This window comes from Pipistrellus hanaki (genome assembly GCF_964339955.1).
Source record: "Pipistrellus hanaki genome assembly, chromosome: 10".
NCBI lineage: Eukaryota > Metazoa > Chordata > Mammalia > Chiroptera > Vespertilionidae > Pipistrellus > Pipistrellus hanaki.
Window position 1 is genome coordinate 14,124,839 of NC_140512.1, and position 22,799 is coordinate 14,147,637.

Consider the following 22,799-nt stretch of genomic DNA (forward strand, 5'->3'; position numbering starts at 1 on the left):
ACATGTAATTTTAATGCCTTCTAATCACACAAATTAATATGAGATTTTTCTGCTTGTGCATGACCTTCTTCAAATTATCCCTCCATTTTGGCTGAATCAGAACAAGTGTGGGCTATTTGATAAAAAAAAAAAAAAAAAAAAAAAAACACCCTAAGTGTGTGAAATAAGAGCCCTCGTCTCTTCTGCCAGACTCCTCTTGACAGAAAAATGATAGAAGCATCACATCCCAGGGAGAGTAAATGCAAACTGACAAGAGATGAGCCTTTAGATGTTGAATATAATCTTGAATTGTGCTTGAAGTGTCTTATTATCTTGTCTTTTGATGTCTGAAGGGGTGGCTTATTGTTAGAAAAAGGAAAACCCTAGCACATCTTTGCCATCTTTAAAAATTGTTTGGCCTTTAACAACTGCTTTTCCAACTAATGTCCATTTCTCCTGACAATAAATATGGCAGGTCGTCGGCAAGTGACAAACAATTTACTTTACATGCCACACTCTGATGGGTTTTGAGAGCTCATGTGGAAGCGTATCTTAAAAGGCCCGTAGAAATTAGCGGCATTATCAATGTTAAGAAGTCTGTGAGGTCTGCGTGCATATACTGATGCGAAGTTACTCGTCACGGTTACTTCCTGCTGTTTCTGGTTTTGTGTCTCACTGGTGCCAAATTCAAAATGCAAGTTCTTTATTTATTGACTAAAAATAGCCAGGCGAAATAAAAAAGGAACAACCCAGTCTGCTAGGTTCCATGAAAGAAATGCAATATATATATATATATATATATATATATATATATATATATATATATATATATATATATTCCAGTGCACACTGCAATATTCAGAATAATATTGAAACAAAATCCTATTTCTAAGTAGGATATCAAGGGCAACGCTGGCCTTGCTGAATTTTGCCTCCTGTCTCAGACCCTTCAGCACGTTTTAATTTCTGCTGTCCTTTTGGTACCCCTATCCTTCGTATCTACCATTTTGTTTTTGTGGTTTTTGTTTTAACTTAAAAGTTTAATGATGCTCCCCCATCAATAGGATTCCTTGGCAGCTAAATCACAGCCATGCCCGTTTTCTGTCACCCAGCCAGATTTTGTGAAAGCTTTCAAGATCTTTTCTCAGACCTCCGTCACTCTAAGAATCCATAAGAATTCTCCAAAGGACCATAAACTGTTACAGGGTTCAGGTTATTGTATCATTATAAAAACATATTGATACACCACAGATGACAAGACGGGTAGCTACCATTTGAGGCCCGTGCAACCCCCTCAGCTCAGTGCCATCAGCAGTCTCCAATCGGACCAGTTCTGTGTGTGTGTGTGTGTGTGTGTGTGTGTGTGTGTGTGTGTGTTTAAATCAGGCACCTACAGATGTTAATCCCTTTGAAAATACGATGCTTACTTCTTAACACTTTACTGATTGCCTGCAGATTCTGGTTGGATTGTTTGAAAATTACTATAAACATGGAATCTAATGGGAGAAGTAAATATTCCAAACCAAAGCAAAGAAATAGACCAGTATTCCTGTAAATTTGAATAATTTCTTAGGTACCTCTTAATAAAAACCTGACTTAATCTTAGGAATCATAAAATGATGAGCCAATTAACACATAAAACAATGGTGTTTGTTTCTTTCCAAATGTTTGTGGGAGTTTTCCTATATAATCCAGATGAGCCCTGTTCTGAATATTTACCCATGGATAGACTGCAGTGCTTCTCATTTTGTAAACTGTGTTTCATTTCTGACACATTTATATCTTCCAATACTTTGCTAAACGAAATTAGATACATTAAGGGAAAATGCAGGTTTGGGAAAACATATTTCACCACCTACACCACGTCCACATCTCCACATTTTTAAATACAGGAAAATTTCCCATTTGACTTTTTTATTCTCTCTTAGCCTCAGTTAGGCTTACCAAGAATTCATTCTGCAATAATATCTTTTTGGGGCTTTTTAGACAACTCTGAATGTTTAAATTTTTAAATCAAATTAATCTCTCAACCCCCTTCTACTTCAACAGTGATGATTTTTGTCCTGCCATACGTAATCACATATCATTCATTTACGAAAATAAGTCTTGCCATATTGAAACTAAAAGACAAATCAGCACACGTGTGGCCATCAAACACTGCAAAAGGAGATTAATCACACCATGCTATTTTAATAGCAAATGCTTACACTATGATTCCTTTATTGTGCATCTATCTTGATATGTGTCCATGTAAATGTATATTTAGGCACATGCAATCCTAACAGGAGTGTGTAACAAAAATTGTGCTAACTACTGACCACAAACTACCTTCCATTTAAAAAAGGGAAAGATGTTTATCTTGTGATATATGTATATCCTACAAACAGACAAATATTTAGGCACTCAATATCTAGATTTCAAGAGTCTTTCTAGCTTGGGCAAGTTTGGTAGGCTTGAAGTATATATAAATCATAGTGTTCAGGAACCCTTAAGCCTCCTGACTGAATTAAACAGCACAAATTCTGAGAAATCCTGTTGTCTTTTCTGCTCAGTGTACTAGCAGCCTCAAAGAAGACACTGGAACTTGGATTATCGCCCAACTATGCCTGAAGCATCCTATAATATAATTAGTTGTCCTTTATTCACAAGCTTAACTTGAATATGCTTATCTGGAAACTTTTTTTCAATACTACACATAAGTATAGTATAGAAACTTTTTTTTCAATACTATACTTAAGTGATGTATATACAGCATGAGCAAGAATATGATCAATTAGGCTTTATTAATTTTATGGTAGAGAAAATACATGCATATTAGTAATTTGACCAGACAACTGGAAGTCTCACACAAATACTGGAAAAAAATATGAAGGACACACTAGGGACACATGCACATTTTCCATGGGTAGCATCACATTTACTCACTGGGCATTCATAACGCCCAAGAACAAAAGCACAGAGAAGCAAAAATAAAGTATGGGACTGATAAATAAATAGAATTGCAGGTGGGATTTTAAAATTGTTATTTTAAAACACTCACTATAATCTTTAAACATGCATTTCCTAGCTTTCACAAACTTTTATTACTGAATTTTTCCCCTCATTAATAGGATGAAATTAAAGTAACACAAGATACTTGGAAAGTAACTCAATCTGGAAAATACTGATTATTTTACAGAAAAAAAGATGAAATACTAAGAAAACTGCTACTGCCAAACACATTCGTTAAATCATTAAATGGTTTTATGCTGGCTATCATTGGTACATTATAAATGTCCTAAAAATATCTTAATTCTACTTATTCTCAGGCAATAGTAATAGGTTTTATTTTAGTTACTTACTAAGGATATTATAAAGCTCTTAATGAAAAAAAAGGTTTAATTGCAGAATCTTATTTTTCAAATGGTCTTCAGTAAAGCAAGCATCTTAAGCATGTAGTTTATGTGTAATATTACTTAGTTTGTCTTATTGTAATCTATATTGTTTCCTCGTATTTTCAAATAGTTTCGATGGCAGTGTAGTCCTCTAATAAAAGAGACTGAGACTGTATAAGTTATGTTGTTTCCAGTGGGTAATTTTTAATTAAAATTAAAAATTGTATATTCTTGTCACATATAAGATCTTAAAAGCACTTTAAAAAAGGAAAGACTGAAAGAGAAGCTTGAGTATGGATTTTCTTTTAAACTATCAAATGAAATATAGACTTTCATATAATATACTAAAACTTTTTCAAGTGTGTGTAGGAAGAAGAGGGTATGGGGGGGCGGGAAATGGTGATGGGAAAAAAATAAAATTAGAATATACCTTAAAAAAGAAAAAAACTATGTTAAATGGGTAAAAAATATATATATAAAATAAAAGAGATGTCAAAAACTATGGATCTTGATTAGGTAGTTTTTCAAAGTGATTTTTGAATTCAAAAAAGTTAATTTTCATTCTCGGAGAATTACAAACTTGCTTTACCTAAGAGGGATTCGGTGTTACTATTATTATTATTATTATTATTATTATTATTTTATTTCTGTGTCCACACTAAAAAAGCTTATCCATTTTCGATAGCTCACAACAATGTCACAAAAATAGTGCAAGAGATGTAACCAAACTATTATACCCTTGTTTCATACTGTCATGAAAGCTGGCTTTGAAAATCAGAGGGTGGGGGTTTACATTTAAAATATTGAGTCAGGTCAACATGTTTAATAAATGGAGATCATTAGAATGCCCCCTACTGCCAAAGCCTAAATACTCCTTTGTGAATGAATCTTAGTATACATGTTACTTAAAGATATTCCCAAAGGACAGTCCAGTGTTGACAGATTTAGAACCTCATTTAGGCTCGCAGCATAAGGTATATGTGCAACTGTAAAATAGCATATCGAAACAAATGATGCTCACTTACTTCCCTCTAAAAGCAATGACACTTGCAATTTAAAAGGATAAGCATTTTGAAAGTAGAACCGAAATGGAATTAATCAAAGGAAAACTAAACAAAAACACCGGTAAAACAAGAGAATTCCAGGGCCGCGCTGGATATGAAAGACAAACCCATCTGCTGGAGAGTGGCTGTTACTGTGGGCTTTCTCCAGCTACCTCTGCCTTTGGAAATTTTTAAAAAATTTATTAACCTGACAGCAGGAAACTTTACACAGATTGCCCCCCTGACAGGGTGCCATTTGGTATGAACGCTTTGCTATCTTTTTTCTTTAGCATAAGAAAACCCAGAAACGTGGTCACTGCAGCCAGGTGCCTATTTGGGTGAATGAGACTGCTCCTCCAAAGGTCCCCGTTCTCAGGGAAGATCTGAACAATCAGGGCAGCCCAATAGCGAAACTGCACCCTCCACCCTCCCTCCTTCACATCTACTTTCTTTTTAATGTGCGAGCGTCTGATGTATTATTAATCCCCAAACATAAATAAGCGAGGTCGCCAACCAAAGGAAGTGCCAGTCCTCTCCCAAATTATCTGTTTACTGTCATAACAACAAGCAAGGCCCACTTCCAGCAGTCACGTCTCGTTTTTGAAGTGAAAGGAAATTTTATTTGTTCAGTTCTTGAAAAGAGCAGTGCTAACTCTGTAATTAAATCAGGTAATTGGGAAAGAGGGCAATCTACTCCAGGCCTGAGCCTTGGGAGCTTGAATCCAGAAGGCACCTCTATTTATTAATGATGACATAAACTGGCCTGCACGAACGACAAAAACATCATTATGCCGTGTAACCTTTACATCAGAAACACCCCAGACATGAAAAAGACGAAAATGAAATCATTTTATGGGGTGATGGCACAGATTAATATTTCTAATACGTTGTCTTATTTCCAATTGTTGATAACACCACTTAGCAACAAGAAAAATAAGAAGCCTCACAGTCAAAATGAAAGAAAAAATGCAGCACTGTATCAGCATTTTGATTTGCTAAGGTGTTACACCCAGGCAGTAGCATCCTTACACACTGCACTACTGAACTTTCCTAAGCAGAGGTTTCATCTGAGCACAGGCCTGGCAAATGGACCAAATAGGAAGACATGAGAAAGTCCCCATTGAGTCTTATGTCAGGGTTAGGCACTGTCCCCCACAGCTCAACAGCGAACATGATGAAAAGTTTGAACATCACTGCCATTTAATGTGAATTTACTTTTATTTTGAAGCTTACATCTGCTATTTAAAGTAGATTTATTTATCAGTGCAGTGTTACAATGGGGGTAAAAAGTACTCAGCTAAATTTGTTTAAACACACACAGACTCTCACTGGGGTGTTTTGGTTTTGTTTTTTGTTTTATTTTTTTTAAGAAATACCTTAGTGCATTAGATTTTCGTAAATGTTAAGACATGTATTTAAAGGTGAATTTCCCCCTCAGTCATCAGAGAGCAGCATGGCAAGGGCTTGTTTGACTATTAAACTCTAATTGATTTTTGACAAATACCTTCCATGCATCCCATTTACTTACGCAAATACAGGTTTCTACTGGTTTCTTTTAAATAGCTGTTTTCACCTAGAATCTATCACTCAAATTATTTAGTTGATCTAAAAATATCCTGGTATAATATTTCCCTAGCAAAACACACATTCTTCAGTAAAAAAAATAGTATCAATTTTTAATTGACATAATACTGAAGCTTTCAAAAATATAGAATTACGATGCATATTTTAAGGAAATAGATTTCTCTAGGGAATTTTCCTCATCACCTCTCAGCAAAATCCCTCTTGGGCTTAAGCCCTATATTCCTGATTATTGGCCCCAGCATATTTTATCAGAATATTACAAATATCCAAGGCACTGGAACCTGGAGAGAGACCTTTAAATAAAGTAATAAAGACAGTGATGACATAATGAAGGCTCCACTTATGCACAGGAAAGAGGCAGCATCACCATAACGTGCAGTCCTCATCATGCCCTACCCATGACCTCCACGCTGACCTGCAGAGACCACTGTCTCAAGGGGTGACAGATAATTTAGTCCTTTATCCTTCTGTCATTGAAAACCACTCTACTGCCATAAATTCTAATCAAGTCAAACTGGATGGCAATTAAAAAAATAATCTTAGGATGCATGTTTCGATGAGGAAGAAAACAGAGAGGAAAGTAACGGAACAACCCAGGACATTTTCTAGCAAGAAGGAATCACTGACTCAACTTTCAACCCTTTCCCAATAGCTCACAGATAAATGACATTGACAATGCCCACTCATACAAGCACCATCGCATGCAGTTTCTAATAACCTAGGAAAATGTAGTATCATAAGAGAAAAGCAACCACCAATTTTTATTCCAGGGACGATGTTTATATGCGGCTTTTTGTTTACATCTCAGCTGGAGGTTTGAGAGTTGAGTGCCACAATTCACAAGTGCAGAGTGTGATATACAACTGAGAGGCAAGACGCAGAGACAACTAGCCCAGCCACCCAAGGCTAGCAATCATGAGGTTTAACTTGAAACAATAAAAATATTCCTAGGAGGAGAACTGTTAACAAATCATCATTCAAATTTCAATCAGATACAGGAGAAAATATCTGGGGCATGTTTTATGTGGTCTCCCTTCTTCGCTGGCACTGCACGGGCACATTTTAGCACAGATATTTTTCTAGGGATATATATGACTTTCATCCTGTCTGTGGCCATTTTCCTGGCCAAGTGGTTGATGCTGCCATTTGAGTTTTAGCATCCAACTTGACTGAATGTGGAACACTGAATTCTTGATGGGCATAACTAAAAATGAAGCACCACATTGACACGGGAGCTATAAATGTCACTGGAGAAACACAGCAACCTCTTCCTTTGAGATTGTTTCCCAAAGTTCCATGTTGAGAATGGGTTTGAATATGTCATCACATATTAAACGACTGGCCCTGTGTGGCATCACTCATTTGATCATGCAACACAGTGAGACACGGAACCAGAATCTCTGGTCATGCTGCTCCCCTCCCCCCCTGTACCCCCCCCCCCTTCCCCAACACACATCTGTTCTTCTACAGATGGTTTCCTACGGCTCGGAGCTTAGCATAATAGTCAGGAACAGAAAAAGGAGGTAGTTCTACAGGCTTTACCAGCATAAACAATGCACCACTTAATGATATCACAGAGAACGAGCTAACCACATGTTTCTCAATGAAATGTGGATTCATCTCTCTTAAGTGTACTTTAGTTTCCATGGCTGCTCAAGTTAAGCAAAACGCTGCCTCTGATGTAATTACTCTACAAAACACAAGGGCGCTTTTCTGAACTTTCTACTTAGGCTGGCATATGGCTTCCGGTCTCTCCTTCTGGTATTCTGAGCGGCTCAGAGCACTGAAATATTCTGCACAGTATGTTTCTCTTTGGATGCTGTTAAGTGCAGAGGTGCAATTTAAGGGGAGGCATAAAAGGCCCAGTGGCTCCTGGAATTTCCTTTGTTTATCCATAGAGGGCATCAGCATTAGCCTTTCCCCTGCAGTTCTGTGCTGAAGGTGCCACACTGTGAGAGAAACAGACTTGTCCTCCGGACTGCTAATGTGAACAAGACACAGAGGGAGGAGTGACCGCCAGAGGAATCTATTCATACTGAAACTTCTCCTGGTGCCGCTTAATGTCTCTCCACTAGAGTAAATACATCAAGAGGTACACGATTTGTCATCATTGGCTTCTCCCATTAGAGGAGCACAGCTTTCAGTAATACAGTGCATATAATATAGGAATGATGCTTTAAGAGAGTGTATGAGAAAATCATTGTTTAGAAACAAACTTGGATAGTCTCCCTTACGCAGGAAATAATGTAGTTCTTCATGATCGAGTAAACATTTAATCAGCACTACATATAAAAGCACAAAAAGTTGAACATAAATATGGCAAATAAAATAGGGGTCTATTAAATGATCACCCGTTGAGTGTTGCCAAAGTTGCTAAAAATTCTGGGAGAGAAAGTTTTAGTCAGTTCCATAAGCTAGGGTTCCTATGCTAAGGTCCCAGTGATATGAAAACATGAGAGCATAATAGACCCCAGAGCTCAGAAATCTTAGACAACATGCGATGCTTTCCTTCCAATGTGCATTTTATTTTCTCTCACACTGTCTCCAGGTTCTTTTTTTCAAGTTTTCAAAACTGTTCGTCTACCTAATTGGAAACTGGAAAATATTCACTCTAGAGGTCAAACACAATTAGATGCTATATAAAGAATATGAAATAAAATATAGATTGTTCTGGGTTCTCTCTTACAAATTCAGAAGTAGAGAAACCCAAAGTGGAGATGAGTATCTATTATGATTACTAAACTAAACTATGATTCCTAGTTTAACCATAAAGCTTCCACTTATGACATATCTTCAATGAAGTTTTAAATCAAATTTATTTGACCCTCTTGGATTTTTAAAAGCAATTTCACTACACATGCAAATCAGTAAGTAGTGACATAAATGTATAACAATTTTCAATGGTGGAAATTTTAAATAAATGTTGAGAAGCCAAATTAATTACCTCTCCATCAAACCAATGGGGGGGAATGAGAAGAAGAAAAAACCACGTTGGGCTTATAAGCCAAAGTCTACAACATGCATTTACTTTTTAATAATGCATGGAAATTTTAGGGACAAATAATCCCTTATCTGCAGTTAAATTACATATACAATCAATTACTTTTGAAAAGTCAAAGTATTAGTTACTCAACATTAGAGAGGCTGGACATGGCTTTTGCTTTCCTGTAATTTATAATTTTATCTGACTTCTCTCACTAACCCCCTGAAATGAAATGAGTGTTTTAGGACACAACTCTTCCTACACAGATAAAAAGAGACTACAACAAAATATTTCTTTAGAGTGAAAATGCTGACACCTTAATGCCTAGGTATGGGAAATTTATGTCAGAGGTAGAGAGGCTGCTTTTTGAAGAATTGGTGATATGCTAGAATCCCTTGAAGCTGGAATCTACTATCCGACGGTATTTTTCCAGTAGAAAAAATTAGCAAAGTTTCTCTGCAGCAACCCCCTGATGTTTGATTAAGTGAGCATTTGAAATCAGAGAAACACTCCTCAGGTGAAGCTGGCCTAGAATTGCCAAACTATCAAAGCTCTTTTCTTTCTACATGTTAAACAAAAATAAAGCTCCTATTTTAAACTGAATTAGCGACTTTCTTAACAAAGCAGTCTATGCACTGATTTTTTTTTTTTTTAAGTTCAGGAACACAATTGTTTATAACCTGAGACCAAGCAGTTCTCTGCCTGATTATGTACATAAATAGGTATCAGATTTATATGTCAGGTTAATATAAACACACACACACATACAGGTAAGTATGTATTATAGCTTTATAGATAGATAGAAAGATAGAAAGATAAAAAGATAGATAGATAGATAGATTGATAGATAGATAGATAGATAGAGATAGATATTTAGTGCCATACACACTGGAAAATTATTAAAGCAAGTGTTCCAGGAGCCACTGTTCTGAAAGCCACATGTCACTCTGTCCCATAAAGAGCTTCTCCACAGAGACAAGCATCACCATCCATCACTCAGTCACCAGCCCCAACAACCGCTCCCCCTTCTGATTAGAGATCACAGTTCCTTGAGTTGGCTTGCAGAGTGTCATCTGTTTGAAGAACAGATGTCTTTGCTGGAGTGGCACTCTGTTTGTTTTTGTTTTGTTTTGTTTATGAAACAAATATTCCTAAAAGGTCCCGAGCTGCCTCCACACTTAGGAAGAGGCGAGCAACATGCTAAAGGGGAGAAGGTCAGGAAAGAGACTCAAAGAACCTATTTTCTCACCTCACCGCCCGAGAGGGAGGGAGGGAGAGAGAGAGAGAGAGAGAGAGAGGGAGAGAGAGAGAGAGAGAGAGAGAGAGAGACACTAATTGCGATTATAAAATGTTATTTATTTGAACAATCCCCGCAGTCACCTTTGTTTACCTGCCACGGGATGACTTGTATTGATATTTCTCAGCTCCCCTCTGTGGTCTTTTGACTACAGATAATCACACTTGACTCTCCTTCCCCCTTAACAAAAGGCTGCAGAGCCAGCTGAAACCGAGTCAATGTTTACCCAATAACTGTTAACCAAGTCTCACAATGGCAAATGATTTCCTGATTATGATTACCATCTTCTCTCCCCCCCCCCCCACACACACATCCTGTCTAGCTGGGGGGGCGGGGGACACTCGAGCGATCTGTGACAAGTCACCCATGGGCAGCCAAGAAGTTCCTTGTTGGGAAAAGTTTGGAGGGCATCCCTTCCCCGTCCCACTGGACCCAGCTGCCCGGCTCTGCCCCTGCAAGACCCGAGCTCCTCTTTCTAGGACTTAGGAGAGCCCTGCATGAACCACAAGGAGAAGAAGAAAAAAAAGAAGAAGAAGAAGGGGTGGGTGTGGGGATGGCTCTCCCCGGACAGCAGGCTAGGACTTGCGATGAAACACCTAGACAGACTCACCGAAGAGCTTGCTGGGAGTGTCCTCGCTGTCATTTGACTCCGCGGGCGCCGGCAGAGGCTCACTCAGCTCGCTGTCTGGAGTCGCAGCCTGGTCCTCACCGCCCAGCTCCGCATTCATCTCACTCCGCGCTGACAGCGAGGGCTTCCCGGCTGGTCCAGCAGCTATCATTGGATCCTGGGATGGGGGGGAAAGAGAGAGTGCCGGGGAGGAGGGGAAAAAAAGTGGCAGCTTCAGTGTGTGCGTGTCCTCTCTTCCCTCTCCCTCTCCCACCGCACGCACACGCTCCCTCTCTCCTCTCCCTCTTATCTCCCGCTGCTCCCGCTGTTATTGCTGGCTGCAGTCAAGTGAAGAGCTATTACAGAGCCGAGGACTTCTCCATTACTCCCCACCCTGGGAAAGCTCCAGGAGCATGGGAGAGACTCAGGAGGCTTCGGAGGGGGGATCCCAAAAAAAGGAAAAAAAAAAAGAGAGAGAAAAAAAAACTTCTTTGAAAGCACCCTAACCAACACGGCTTATTTAATTGTGGGGTGTGCTTTTTGTGGGGACTTTTTATTTTTTTTGCACCTTGTTCTGTCTTTAATGCAGCGAGAAGAAAAGCAAGTGCTGGGTTTGTACTCCAGCTGCAGGCTGAAAAGGAAGGTGCACCCCAGGGAGGGACCGCTGGCTATTTTAAGAAGCCCTCTCTCTCCCTGGGGGACGAGCCATTAAAACCCTATCCCCAGAGCAGAGAAAAAGGGACCGGGAGAAAGGAGCCCGCCAAACACGGTCCCTGGAATAAAAGCGATTTCTTATGTAAATTCCACGCGCGCCCTTAGAAGTTGGCTCCACCACCACCAGCCCCAGATGTGGGACGGACGCTCACCCCAGATCCAATGCACACTGCAAAGCAGACAATGTACAGCAACATAAAGAGGAAAATTGGCTTAAACATTGGTTACAGGAATTGGGAAATACTTACAAACTGTGTTCAATAATTTCGGAAACCTAGAGCATCCTACACCCCGAGCATGAAAGAAAATTCAAGAGGAGGGAAAAATCACCTTCCAAAAAAGGCCAACTTTCTGCCCCAGTAGTTTAAATCTGCTTTCTCTTCAGCTCATGAGAAAGGCAATTTAGGATCAGAGAAACACTGCCCGAGTGTAGCCTTTTTACTCCCTCTGCAAACCAAGGTGCATAGTATGATTTTAGCAAAAAGGATCTGATGCAGGAGGCAAAGAAAAGCAAGAAGTGCCCTCTTGGCGTTATCTGGGAGCTATTTATTGCCAAGTTCATGCCTAACTGGTTCCTGGGCAGGAAACAGGTGACCAGGGCAGGAGCAGGTGGGGCTGCATGCTCCCTGGTCCCATCATGACATTGGCTGTGGTTGGCCTGTGGTTATTTTTTTAAACGTATTCATGCCTGAAAAGTGAATTTGATATGACACATGATAATCTATGAAAATGTTAATCAATACAAATAGTTTAAGCTGTCATCAAATGCACTTCTGTAGTCAATACTCATACCACTGAAAACAATGTCACTGTCACCAGGGCTTAATTTGCACAGCACTTAAATATTGGACTCTGTGCATCAATGCACTTCTTCTTCAAATACTGTAGGTAAACACATTTTCTCCCTATTTAAGGCTGAAGCACTCAGCACGCATTTAGCTGAGCCGAATCCTCCCTTTTGAATACCTTGATAGGTCCACTGGAGGGCAAAATTAATACTTAATTGAATCTCGCAGTCATCAAAATAATCAATACTTTTTTATTATTTATTCTTTACAGTCTGTTGACTGTTTCAAACCTCTGAGGGAATGGTGGAAAGGATTCATGGCTTTGAAACACTGTCATTTAACAAGGTAATTTTCAGCGGGGCATTAGGGGTTGTGAAACATATAATAAAACAAAAATGGTGGCTTATAATAGGAAGAAAGAAAAGAATTATATTTCTGCCATCTAACAAAACAGGATAAACAAAAAGCAAGTGCAGAGAGAGAGAGAGAGAGAGCGAGAAAGGAGGGGGACGGGGGTTATGAGAAAGACTGGCTTTTGAAGGGTTTTATCATATCAAGAGCAGAGCCGAGCTTTCATAATGCTGACATTTCTCATCCTGACAATCCTAAACAAGTGGAAAGGATGAGACCACAGATATCATCTTTCATCACATTCCCCAGCTTAAGAACCAACATGACAGCTCCTCTCCCCTTTACACTGTTAATTACTAAATAAAATACCACTCTCTGTCAGCATCAGATGATTGCAGATAGCAACCACAAACATCTCTCCATTGTCCCCCTCCTCCTACCCCCGCCTCCCGCCCCCAACCCTGAAACAGTGATACCTACCTTGAACTCTTTAGGAAATAAATTAGGCTTGTCTGCCTATATTGTAAATATCTGAAATATAATCAATGCAATCAATAGGGTCCATGCGTAGTATTGGCAGCCTAAATTTGCTGGTGATAGATTAGCATTTCATCTACTGTGTCTGGCTGCTGAGATTTGCAGAGCTTGAAATTCGGGAGGGGAAGCAGGCAGAGGGGAAAAGACACAAAATTCTCAGATTCTCTCCCCCCTCCCCCAAATTTCTTTCCTGTCTACCTAAGAAAGAATGTGTGTTTGGATTCGTCCGATTCAGTTACTAGAGCTGAGTGGGTTGAGCAAAGAGCGCTTGCTGCTTTATCTCATGGCTTTGATATGTATACTTATCACATGAAGTAAAGAGCCCTGGTTTGCATTCTAATACCTTCTTTTTTCTTTTATGAAATGCTCCGTACTCAACATCTGTAATCTAAAGGAAGGGGTATGGCTTGTGCCTTCAAGACACCTGGTCCTTGAGGCCACCCTGCTCATTGGAGCATTTTCTAAGGTAGCGTTCATGGTAAACTGTGTTTAGAACGGCATGCACTACCTCAGGATAAGCCAAACATGGCTATTAGCGTATCAGTGACTATCTTGGGTAATCTTAAAACGAGAATTTTCTCTCCTTGCTTTATTTGTAAATGGTTTAACTGAAGCTTGAATCACACAGAGGAGCTAAAATGCAGCTGCTAAGTTCAAGTGCACTTAAATCTCTAAGACATTCAGTCTGGTTGATGTGTGCAAAGCATGTACTGGCAGATGGTATATATACTCACTGACCATGAGCTCTCCTTTTTAAAATTTCTTTTATGCGCCTCATACATGGCTAGGTCCCCAGCTAGTATCTTTCGGTGACTTGAGCTTGAAAATTTCAGGAGCTTGTTATTCAAGTATTCATTTGATTTTTTCATCTTGCAACACACTTTACATTTGCCATGATGCAGCTGCAGCCCACATATATATGTGCCTGACATGGTTAAACAGGAAACCCCCAGTGAGGCAGAGAGCAGACAGCTTTTAATCACAGCTGCAGCCACTGGGGGGTCCATTTGAAAATGTGTCACAAGCAGTAACCACTGAGTATAGTCGTCTATGTGATGGGGGAGTGCCTCTTTCAAGCAGCACAGGGCCTGGAAGTCATTCTCTCCCTGCCAAAAGCGACAGCAGTCTGTAAAACCCCTTCCTGCCAGAGTGAAGAGATGGTTCTCCCAATGTGCACCTGCACGGGAGCTTGCAGGGATGTAAAAGAGCTTGCAAGTTCCACATGTACAAGGATGCCTGCAGCAGCAAACGGGAACAGAAACAGCGAGCGCCAGCAAAAAAAAATCAAGCTGGTGAAGACTTCTTACTTGAAAATCTGAAACTGTCACACTCCAGTTGAAGAAGCTGGGACTTCCCTGCAATTCGTTTCTCAGCCCTGATAGAAAAAAGTGACTGGTCCAATATGAACAATGGTGAAATGGGCAAGAATGGGACATGGTATGTGCCGATACAGGACATGTGCAAGGTTCACCGGAGACCCAAGAGCCAGACGGTAAGAAAAGCAACGTGAGAGGAAGTTTCTATCGGCAAAATCTCAATAAAAATTTCGCTATGCCCGATAGTGAAAGGACTGCAATCAACATCAGAGCTGCACAGAAACTGTTTAAATCTCCTTCAGGCATTGTTACAGAATGAAAATACGTTTCACGTAGCAAATGCCTTTACCAACTAGGCACCTCAAATATATTTAATGTCACCCAAACTGGGCCAGGTATTAGCCCCGTTTTAGAGTTACAAGACTAAGGCTCAGAGAGGCTAAGTGACTTGTCCCAAATCCACAGAGCTAATAAGTGGTGACGCTGTATTGGAGCTCTAGCAGACTCATCTCCAAAGATGGACATCTTTCTATGCTGTACAGTGGGCACTGGGTGAAAACACCCATGGACTTAGGAACTCAAGGCGTTTTCTATAATAGAACCTGAATTATGCACCATGAAGGGTCTTTAAACTCTGATGATAGATTCCCAGAGGATGCTCTGTTGGTACCTCTTCCCTTCAGACTCTAAGAACAAAGCACTTGTCTGTCCGACCCTGCGTGGGTGAAATCCACGGGGCGGTATGGCGTGGTAGAGAGCACAGCAGGCAGCATCAACTAGCCAGGCGTGCATTCAGGTTCACTCTGTATATGAATTTAGCAAACCATTTAACCACTTTCACCGCTGGTTTTCTCATCTGGAAAATGAAAACATTGGAATAAAACAGCATTTTCCAAAGCCCATATCAAAAGATATTCTATAATAAAAGAGTTTTGCTCCTGGCCAGTGTTCTTTCTCAGTGGTTGAGTGTTGACCCAAGAACCAAAAAGTTTGATTCCCAGTCAGGGCACATGCCCTGGTTGCAGGCTACATCCTTGGTGGAAGGGTGCAGGAGGCAGCTGATCAATGATGTTTCTCTCTCATTGATGTTTCTATCTCTCTGTCCCTATCCTTTCCTCTCTCCCTCTAAAAAAATCAATAAAAACATTTAAAAAAAAAAAGGGGGGGGGGGAGTTTTGAAATTACACACACATAAAAATCACAGTAGAAAAGTCTTCCAGGAAAGAAACAAATTCAACTCTGCTTAACCTAACATTTCCCCAAATTATACAACTATGGAAGGCCTTTCCCCTATCATCTTTATTATATTACCTAATGGATCTAGTGCTTCTTGAAACTCATTTTAGAATGTGCACACTTAAACGATAGTGAATATAAATGAGCTCATGTAAGTCAGTGCTCTAACTTTTAATGATTCTGCCCTAATAAGCTAGAATGCTTCGCCAAGTTAAGTTCACTTCTGTCCAGTGCTTCTCATATTCTAATAATTTTTACCTCATTAACATTTCTTTCAGTTTAGTTATATATGTAACTATTGCAAATTAGTACATAGTAACTACAGAACTCTCATCATATATTAATTCATAATATTTTCATATAATTTTTAAATAAAGATGTCCCGTGTATTTCTGTTGTAAAACCTTTCTTTGAAGAACAGATATAAGGCACTGTATGAAGAAGGAGAATTCAACTTGGCTTTTAGCAAGTTGTTAAAAATTCCGGATAAACAAAGATATAATTCAGCTAAAGACTATCAGTAATTCAACCCACGGGGTTTTGTGAGCATAATCATTCTCATTTTGTAGTCAGAGAAACGAAAGATAGCAAGATTATTAACTCAGCAAAGCATCCATGTCGAGTGACGGCCACGCGATGGGAATACCCACACCCCTCTAAACGGAGCTTGAACCAGGTCCAGCATATTTTTATGTACATAGAAACCAGCTATGAAGCAGGCAGTCATACGGGCTTTTAAGAAAATGTACACAAGACAGTCAAGCTTCAAAAATCCAAGGAAACAATTCGTTTGGTTGTGAAGAGCCAGAGTGTGGCAAGGTGATACTCAACAGATCAACAGAAAATTTATATTAATTATAAAGAAAAAATGTACTGGATTCCCCCCTCTCTGAAAATGCCAAGATTCAAACAGGAAAAAGGTGAAAAAAAATTGTCTACAGACAATTTAAGAGGCAAAGACAGCATCATATTTTGTATTTAATTTCTCCCATTAAGAATAGGTAAAAATCAAAATCACAAATAATTAAGAGGAAGAAACTAGACCTTCCTGGGTTTAAGGTATTTTTTTTTTCTTATTTCCTTATTCACAAAGAAAAATAATCTTTATCTTTCTTTTACCAATAAGCAAATATTAGTAAATAGGTTAGTTTTTGATATTTAAAGTAGTATGTTTTCTCTCAAAAGAATTTCTAATTTTTTATCATTAATATTCCCTCCCATCAACAATCTTTAAAAACACAATCTATTTGACTTTGGGGAATAAAACATAGTTTATTTTTATGTTTTTTATTGATATAAGTGTATATATTTATTGTTGAAATTTTGAAAATTAATGACAATCAATAAACACTAAAAATGTCACTTCCTAGACTACAAACAAAAATTGTTTTGAGAAAAGCATAAAATCTCACATTCTTAGCAAATACCAAACAGACAGAAATTTGCATAAATGAACGTAATTTCTAAGCTTAAACATATTTACCCTTAAGTATTTCACAATAGATATTCACAGCAAGATATTGATCCCAATCTACATTTCCTTCCTCAACCCAGTAATCTCAACTGCCATTACCCTCATCTATCCTCTTTACAGTTAGTGTAGCTGAAATCATTTAATTTATTCCAATCCCAAAATAAACAAGTATTGTGTGAAAACCAGACAAGGTATTTAAATTTCAAAGTGAATCACCACCTCTTCCATCCTGGTGTGCATACCCACATGGCTTTATATATCTCAAGCGAGGTCCTGTGAGACTAGAGTGAGGTAATGTACAGATAATGTATATGAGTATGTTTGGAACAACAGAAAATGTCACACAGATAGACATTTCCATTATACCACCTCCCACAAAAGACATTAATTGACTGTGGGTTACTTTACTCTCCACACCTTTATTTTGGAAGAGAACATGCTGTAGTGGATGCTGTGGTGTGACACCCAGATCCCCTTTTTTACGGACCAATTTACTAATTTCCCAGCTGCCACAGATGATGGCTGAGGATGGCTCACAGCTGAATCCTTCCCCACAACTGGCCTTTGCCTAAAGGTCATGTTCTTTCCTCGTGGGCAGCCAACATTTTGCTCATGGTCCGCAAAAGCCTAAAATATTTACTCTCTGCTTCTTTACAGAAAAGGCTTTCAGATCTCTGAGCTCCGCCTGAGGTTCAGTCAGTTCCCTCCATCAATGCTCAGGTGCCAGGGCTAGCATGCAATCAGAAGTGCCCCCTCCAGGCTTGGCCACCACAAACTCTTCCGTTCTGTCTCTGTTCAAGGTTCACTGCTCACCACTCCCTCACCCTGCATTTTACTGATTAGCATAATTTATGTTAATTTTAGTAAAATTCCTGACTTGATCAGCATTAATGGGGGTTGAAATATGTACTGGCTAAAGTATTTTGGAGCTATCCCCCATTCTTGTGTGGAACCAGAGAATCTAGCAAGTCCTATCACCTATGATCTTGAGGCCAGGAGACTAGGAATTGATCCTCATACTGTCCATGCCCAGTCTTTCCGTCAGAGAATTCTAGTTGCCTGATGCTGACTATGATAGAAACAGATCTTGCTTCTGGAATCTTGCTCAATCTTCCTTAATGAATCTTCCATGCAAGGTTCATTAGGGTCACTAAAAATGACAGAATTATGACTTTATCAAGCTTACAGACACACTGAAAAAACTATTTTGATATTGTACTTAGGAAGTATCTCTATGTATGGCAGCTTTTGGTCTCAGAGCTTGTTTTCATTATAACTAGGTAGCTAGACTTTGGGGATCTAGTGATCTCTCACCCATCTCCAACCCTTGGGAATTACCATTATCTACCAAAAAGAGCCTAATAGTTGTGCATACAAAACTCGTATAAGCCCACAGTTAAAACACTGCCTTAGGGGCTGGCAAGATCATTACAGAATAAAATAGGGTTTAGAGCTTCTGCTCAGAATATGCCCTGGACAAATTATACTTATTTGCTGCCCCCAACAATCCCTAACACCTTATCCAGAAGCTATTTAGTTAAGGTGAATGTCCAGAATCACTCTGAAAGCATAAAAAAAAGACTGCAAAATATCTAATTTGCATTAGTGTCTGAGGATGGTATTTCATTTAAGTGTGTACATGTGGGCACAGTTTGTCTCTTGTCTTTTTGTTGAACCTCAAGTAAATGTAAAATCTCCTTCTTCACCATTAGTCCCTGCCTATGGTGTCTGTCATTCTTCCAATCCCACCTGGCGTGCCACATCCTCTTAGCAATGTTTATACTCCAGCAACAACTCCACTTAAAAAATAAAGCATTAGGAAACAGCAAACAAAACAAGCAAAGGATACAAACAAAATAGCTGAACAGTGCAAACCTGTGGGTTGAAAAAAAACAACAGAACCATCAGCCAAAGAAGAATCTGCCAGTTCTTGACTTCTACAAAGTATCTACTGTGCAGTTAGACACATCTTCCATGTACCATCACCTTGAATCTCTATAGCTCCTCTGTCCCCAGGAGGTTAAAATGACTGTGTGGGTGATGCTTCGTATATACTTCTCTGGGAAGAAAGGGAGACACTGGTATTGACAACCTAATAGCACCATCAATTCAATTTCTGCTGCCTTTGTGAAAAAGCATCAATAAGAGTTCAATCCAGGCTCATCTAGATCTGGTCTTTTGGTAATGGGCTTATACAGCAGTATCGACATTGCATACACATACCCTATATTCATACATTCTTCATAATCTGATGGCTTCAAATGGGTATCAAAATTTAATCAGCATGTAACTCAGATTAAAGTGAATTTCCATTTAGTTATTTGAATGTACAACCAGAGAACATCCGATCTCTATCCTAAAAAAGCTTACTTTCAACACCTTAGAAATTCTAGCAGACATAACTAACGTGTATATGTCTGTATACATATATACTGTATTTTGTGTGTAGAGTATAAATAATTTTGGGGTCTCTACATTTGTAACCTTTGAAGAGAGTGGATGATATAGACCTGGTATCTAGTCTCAGGGTTTTTAAACTGAGCACTAAACTGAGAAACCTTCAGGTTTTTAGGGAGATGGTTCCAAGACCTCACAGGGAAGCAGGGGAGGACCAAAGTGCCCACTCTGGGTGTTTCACACCACAGTGGCTCCTCTCGCCTATGTTACATGAAATCTTCAGTATATACGGAGAAAGGCTTTCCCAGGTCTGCCCATACGTATTGAAAATCATCACAGATGCAATAAAATCACAACACTTTTTCTACTGGATATTAAAAAAACAAACATTGAAGTGTTAGACTCTACAGCTGAGATTTTTTGAGTTCTTTATATAAGCATATGTGTCTCAGAATTCCCAATACAGGGCATTATGTCAGGTAGAAAACAGGCTTTCAATAAAGGTGTTTTGATTCATTGATTAATGGATTGCTTATGAGGAAGAAAGAAAGGGAGGAAGAAGGAAGGAAGGAAGGAAGGAAGGAAGGAAGGAAGGAAGGAAGGAAGGAAGGAAGGAAGGAAGGAAAATGGCAAAAACTGTCCTTGGTTGATGTTTTTACATGTTAAGAATACATTTAATCATGTCAAAAATTACCCCAATATGAAATTAAGGCCTCACCTGCTTATCCTACTTGTCTGGCATGTTCACACCTACACTGACCCATATTCTCCTTCTGGAAATGGAAGTAAATTTGATTTTGTGTGATTGTGTTGCTTTGTTTTACTGTACGACAAAATGGAAAAATTTAATTAGCAACACTGAAAGGCAGAAAATGTTTTTTATTTTCCCTGGAACTGAGTTTGAATGAGAGAAAAGCTGCCTCTGGTCCAGGGAATAAGCTTGCCCAAGCAAAGGCACGAGCACTGGAACTCAGGGTGGCCTAAATGAGTGCAGCCTCGGAGCTCTGTCCATGCCCCTTGTTCAGCCTGGAAACCTGACACCACTCCTACACAACTCACTCTTCTTTCCAGTATCCTCCTTGGGCCTTCAGGAGCAGTATCATCTCACACATACAGCATATAAGAGACCATTTGACCATTCAACTGGTAGCTATGACGCGCACTGACCACCAAGGGACAGATGCTCAATGCACAGGCATGGAAACATGGAACAGACTGATGAAAGGGAGGTAGAGGGTGGGCGGGAGCCCTCAGGGGATGTCCTGAGCTGCTCCCGTCACTGCTGTTGTGCTCACCAGCCATGAGTCCAGCTCAGGGCTTCTGTCTAAGCAGCGCTCCCCCTGTGGGAGCACACTGACCACCAGGAGGGCAGCTCATGCATTGAGCATCTGCCCCCTGGTGGTCAGTGCACATCATAGAGACAGGTTATTCCTCCATTCAGTTGATTTGCATACTAGCCTTTTATTATATAGGATGCTCTAATTCTGTCATTTTTCTCAGAGGCTAACATTCATTTAAATAATACATTAAATATGTGGAGACATCTAATTATATTCTTCCATTCTGAATGACAAGGACACACAGTTGAAGAGAAGCATCTTTTATTCAAAATATGCCCAGTTCCCATCTACACAAATTAACCATCACTCCACTACACCAACCAGCCAATCAGGAGCAAGTATGCAAAGTAACCCAACAAACATGGCAGCCAGCCAGTGACCTGGAGCAAGCAGGAGGCTTGGGTTGCCCCGGCAATGGAGGAAGTCAAGCTTCTCACCCTCCCTGGCCAGCCCTGGCCTCTACTCAAGGAGGCGCTGAAAAAAAAAAAAAAAAGAAAGAAAGAAAGAAAGAAAGAAAGAAAGAAAGAAAGAAAGAAAGAAAGAAAGAAAGAAAGAAAGAAAGAAAGAAAAAAAAAAAAGGAGGAGCTGGGACCTTGGGTCACCTGGGGGTGATCAGGCTAGAATAGGATGGCAGGGGCTAGTGGGGGTAAGCAGGGGGACCAGTTTGGGGTGAGCAAGCTGTCATTGGGGGTCAGTTGGAGGTGATCAGGACAGCGGGGAGGGGGCAGTTTCGAGTGAGCAAGCCAACAGGGGGCAGTTGGGGGTGAGCAGGCCAGTGGGGAGGAATCGTGGGGGTGAGCAGGCCAGCAGGGTGGGGGAGTTGGGGAGGATCAGACTGGTGGAGGGGCATAGTTGGGGGCAAGCAGGCTGGCAAGCAGAGTGATTAGGGGCAACAGGCAGGCAGGCAGGCAGGTGAGTGGCTGGAGCCAACAGTCCCAGATTGTGACTGCCGGTTTAGGCCCAATCCCTATAAACCAGCAGGATATCCTTCAAGGGCCACTAATCGTTCCATAAGTAAATAGAAATCTCTATTCTGCCCCCTGCTGACAAACAAATACTCTTAAAAATTCAGTGTGAAACCTGACAGTTTTCTCAGTACCTTCTCCCTTAGGTCCAAAACCATGCTTAGCCCGCCAGATCCTCCACACCCAGCAGCTACAGCACAGAGATAGTCACTGCACAGCCACAGAACACGCCATGCACATTTTTGTAATGACTGTAGACGTGCTAAGACGATTTTCTGCAGGTGCCAATCAAGTGTCAGGGCACTGCCTGGTCTACCTTGCACAGAGACGCCTTCCCTCTGGCCCACTGTGGCCAGCCTCACCAGGGCCTTGCACATCCGGAGGCCGGCAGTGCCAGTGTGAGAGCTTGGACACTGGAGCCAAGAGCTTGTGTGCACCCCAGTGGTCACCTTCTACTCACTGAAAGGTCTGGGGCAAGAGACCTACCGCATCTCTCTGAGCCTCGATTTCCCTGAAGGAAATGGGAGTAATTATAGCAGGTTCCTCCTGGGAGAGCTGTGCAGATTAAATAAATAATTCACCAATAGCGCTCAGAATAGGCCGACTGCACAGTAATAATACGAGATGTATACACTGCACTTTGCGACTCTTCTGACAAAGCAGGACAGCGTGTCCATTTTGTTATGGAAAAGTTCCTCAGCCTTCCTCAGACTTTCAAAGAGATTGATGATCCACCTCCTTCACCACCCTATCCCCGAAACCCTCCCCCCCAAAAAAAAAAAAAAAAAAAATCAGTAAGTAACCACTGCTGCAG

At 40.2% G+C, this 22,799-nt stretch overlaps 1 protein-coding gene across 1 annotated transcript in view; it reads right to left on the reverse strand.

Annotated features, from left to right (window-relative positions):
- The window catches only part of POU6F2 (POU class 6 homeobox 2), a gene marked incomplete at its 5' end in the record, with an annotated part of 337,029 nt that overhangs the window by 251,554 nt on the left and 62,676 nt on the right, over positions 1 to 22,799 (reverse strand). Inside the window, one exon of the mRNA XM_084896419.1 lies at positions 10,871 to 11,045. Within this exon, the coding sequence (XP_084752545.1) occupies positions 10,871 to 11,045 (175 nt within the window). The remainder of the gene's footprint in view (positions 1 to 10,870; positions 11,046 to 22,799) is intronic.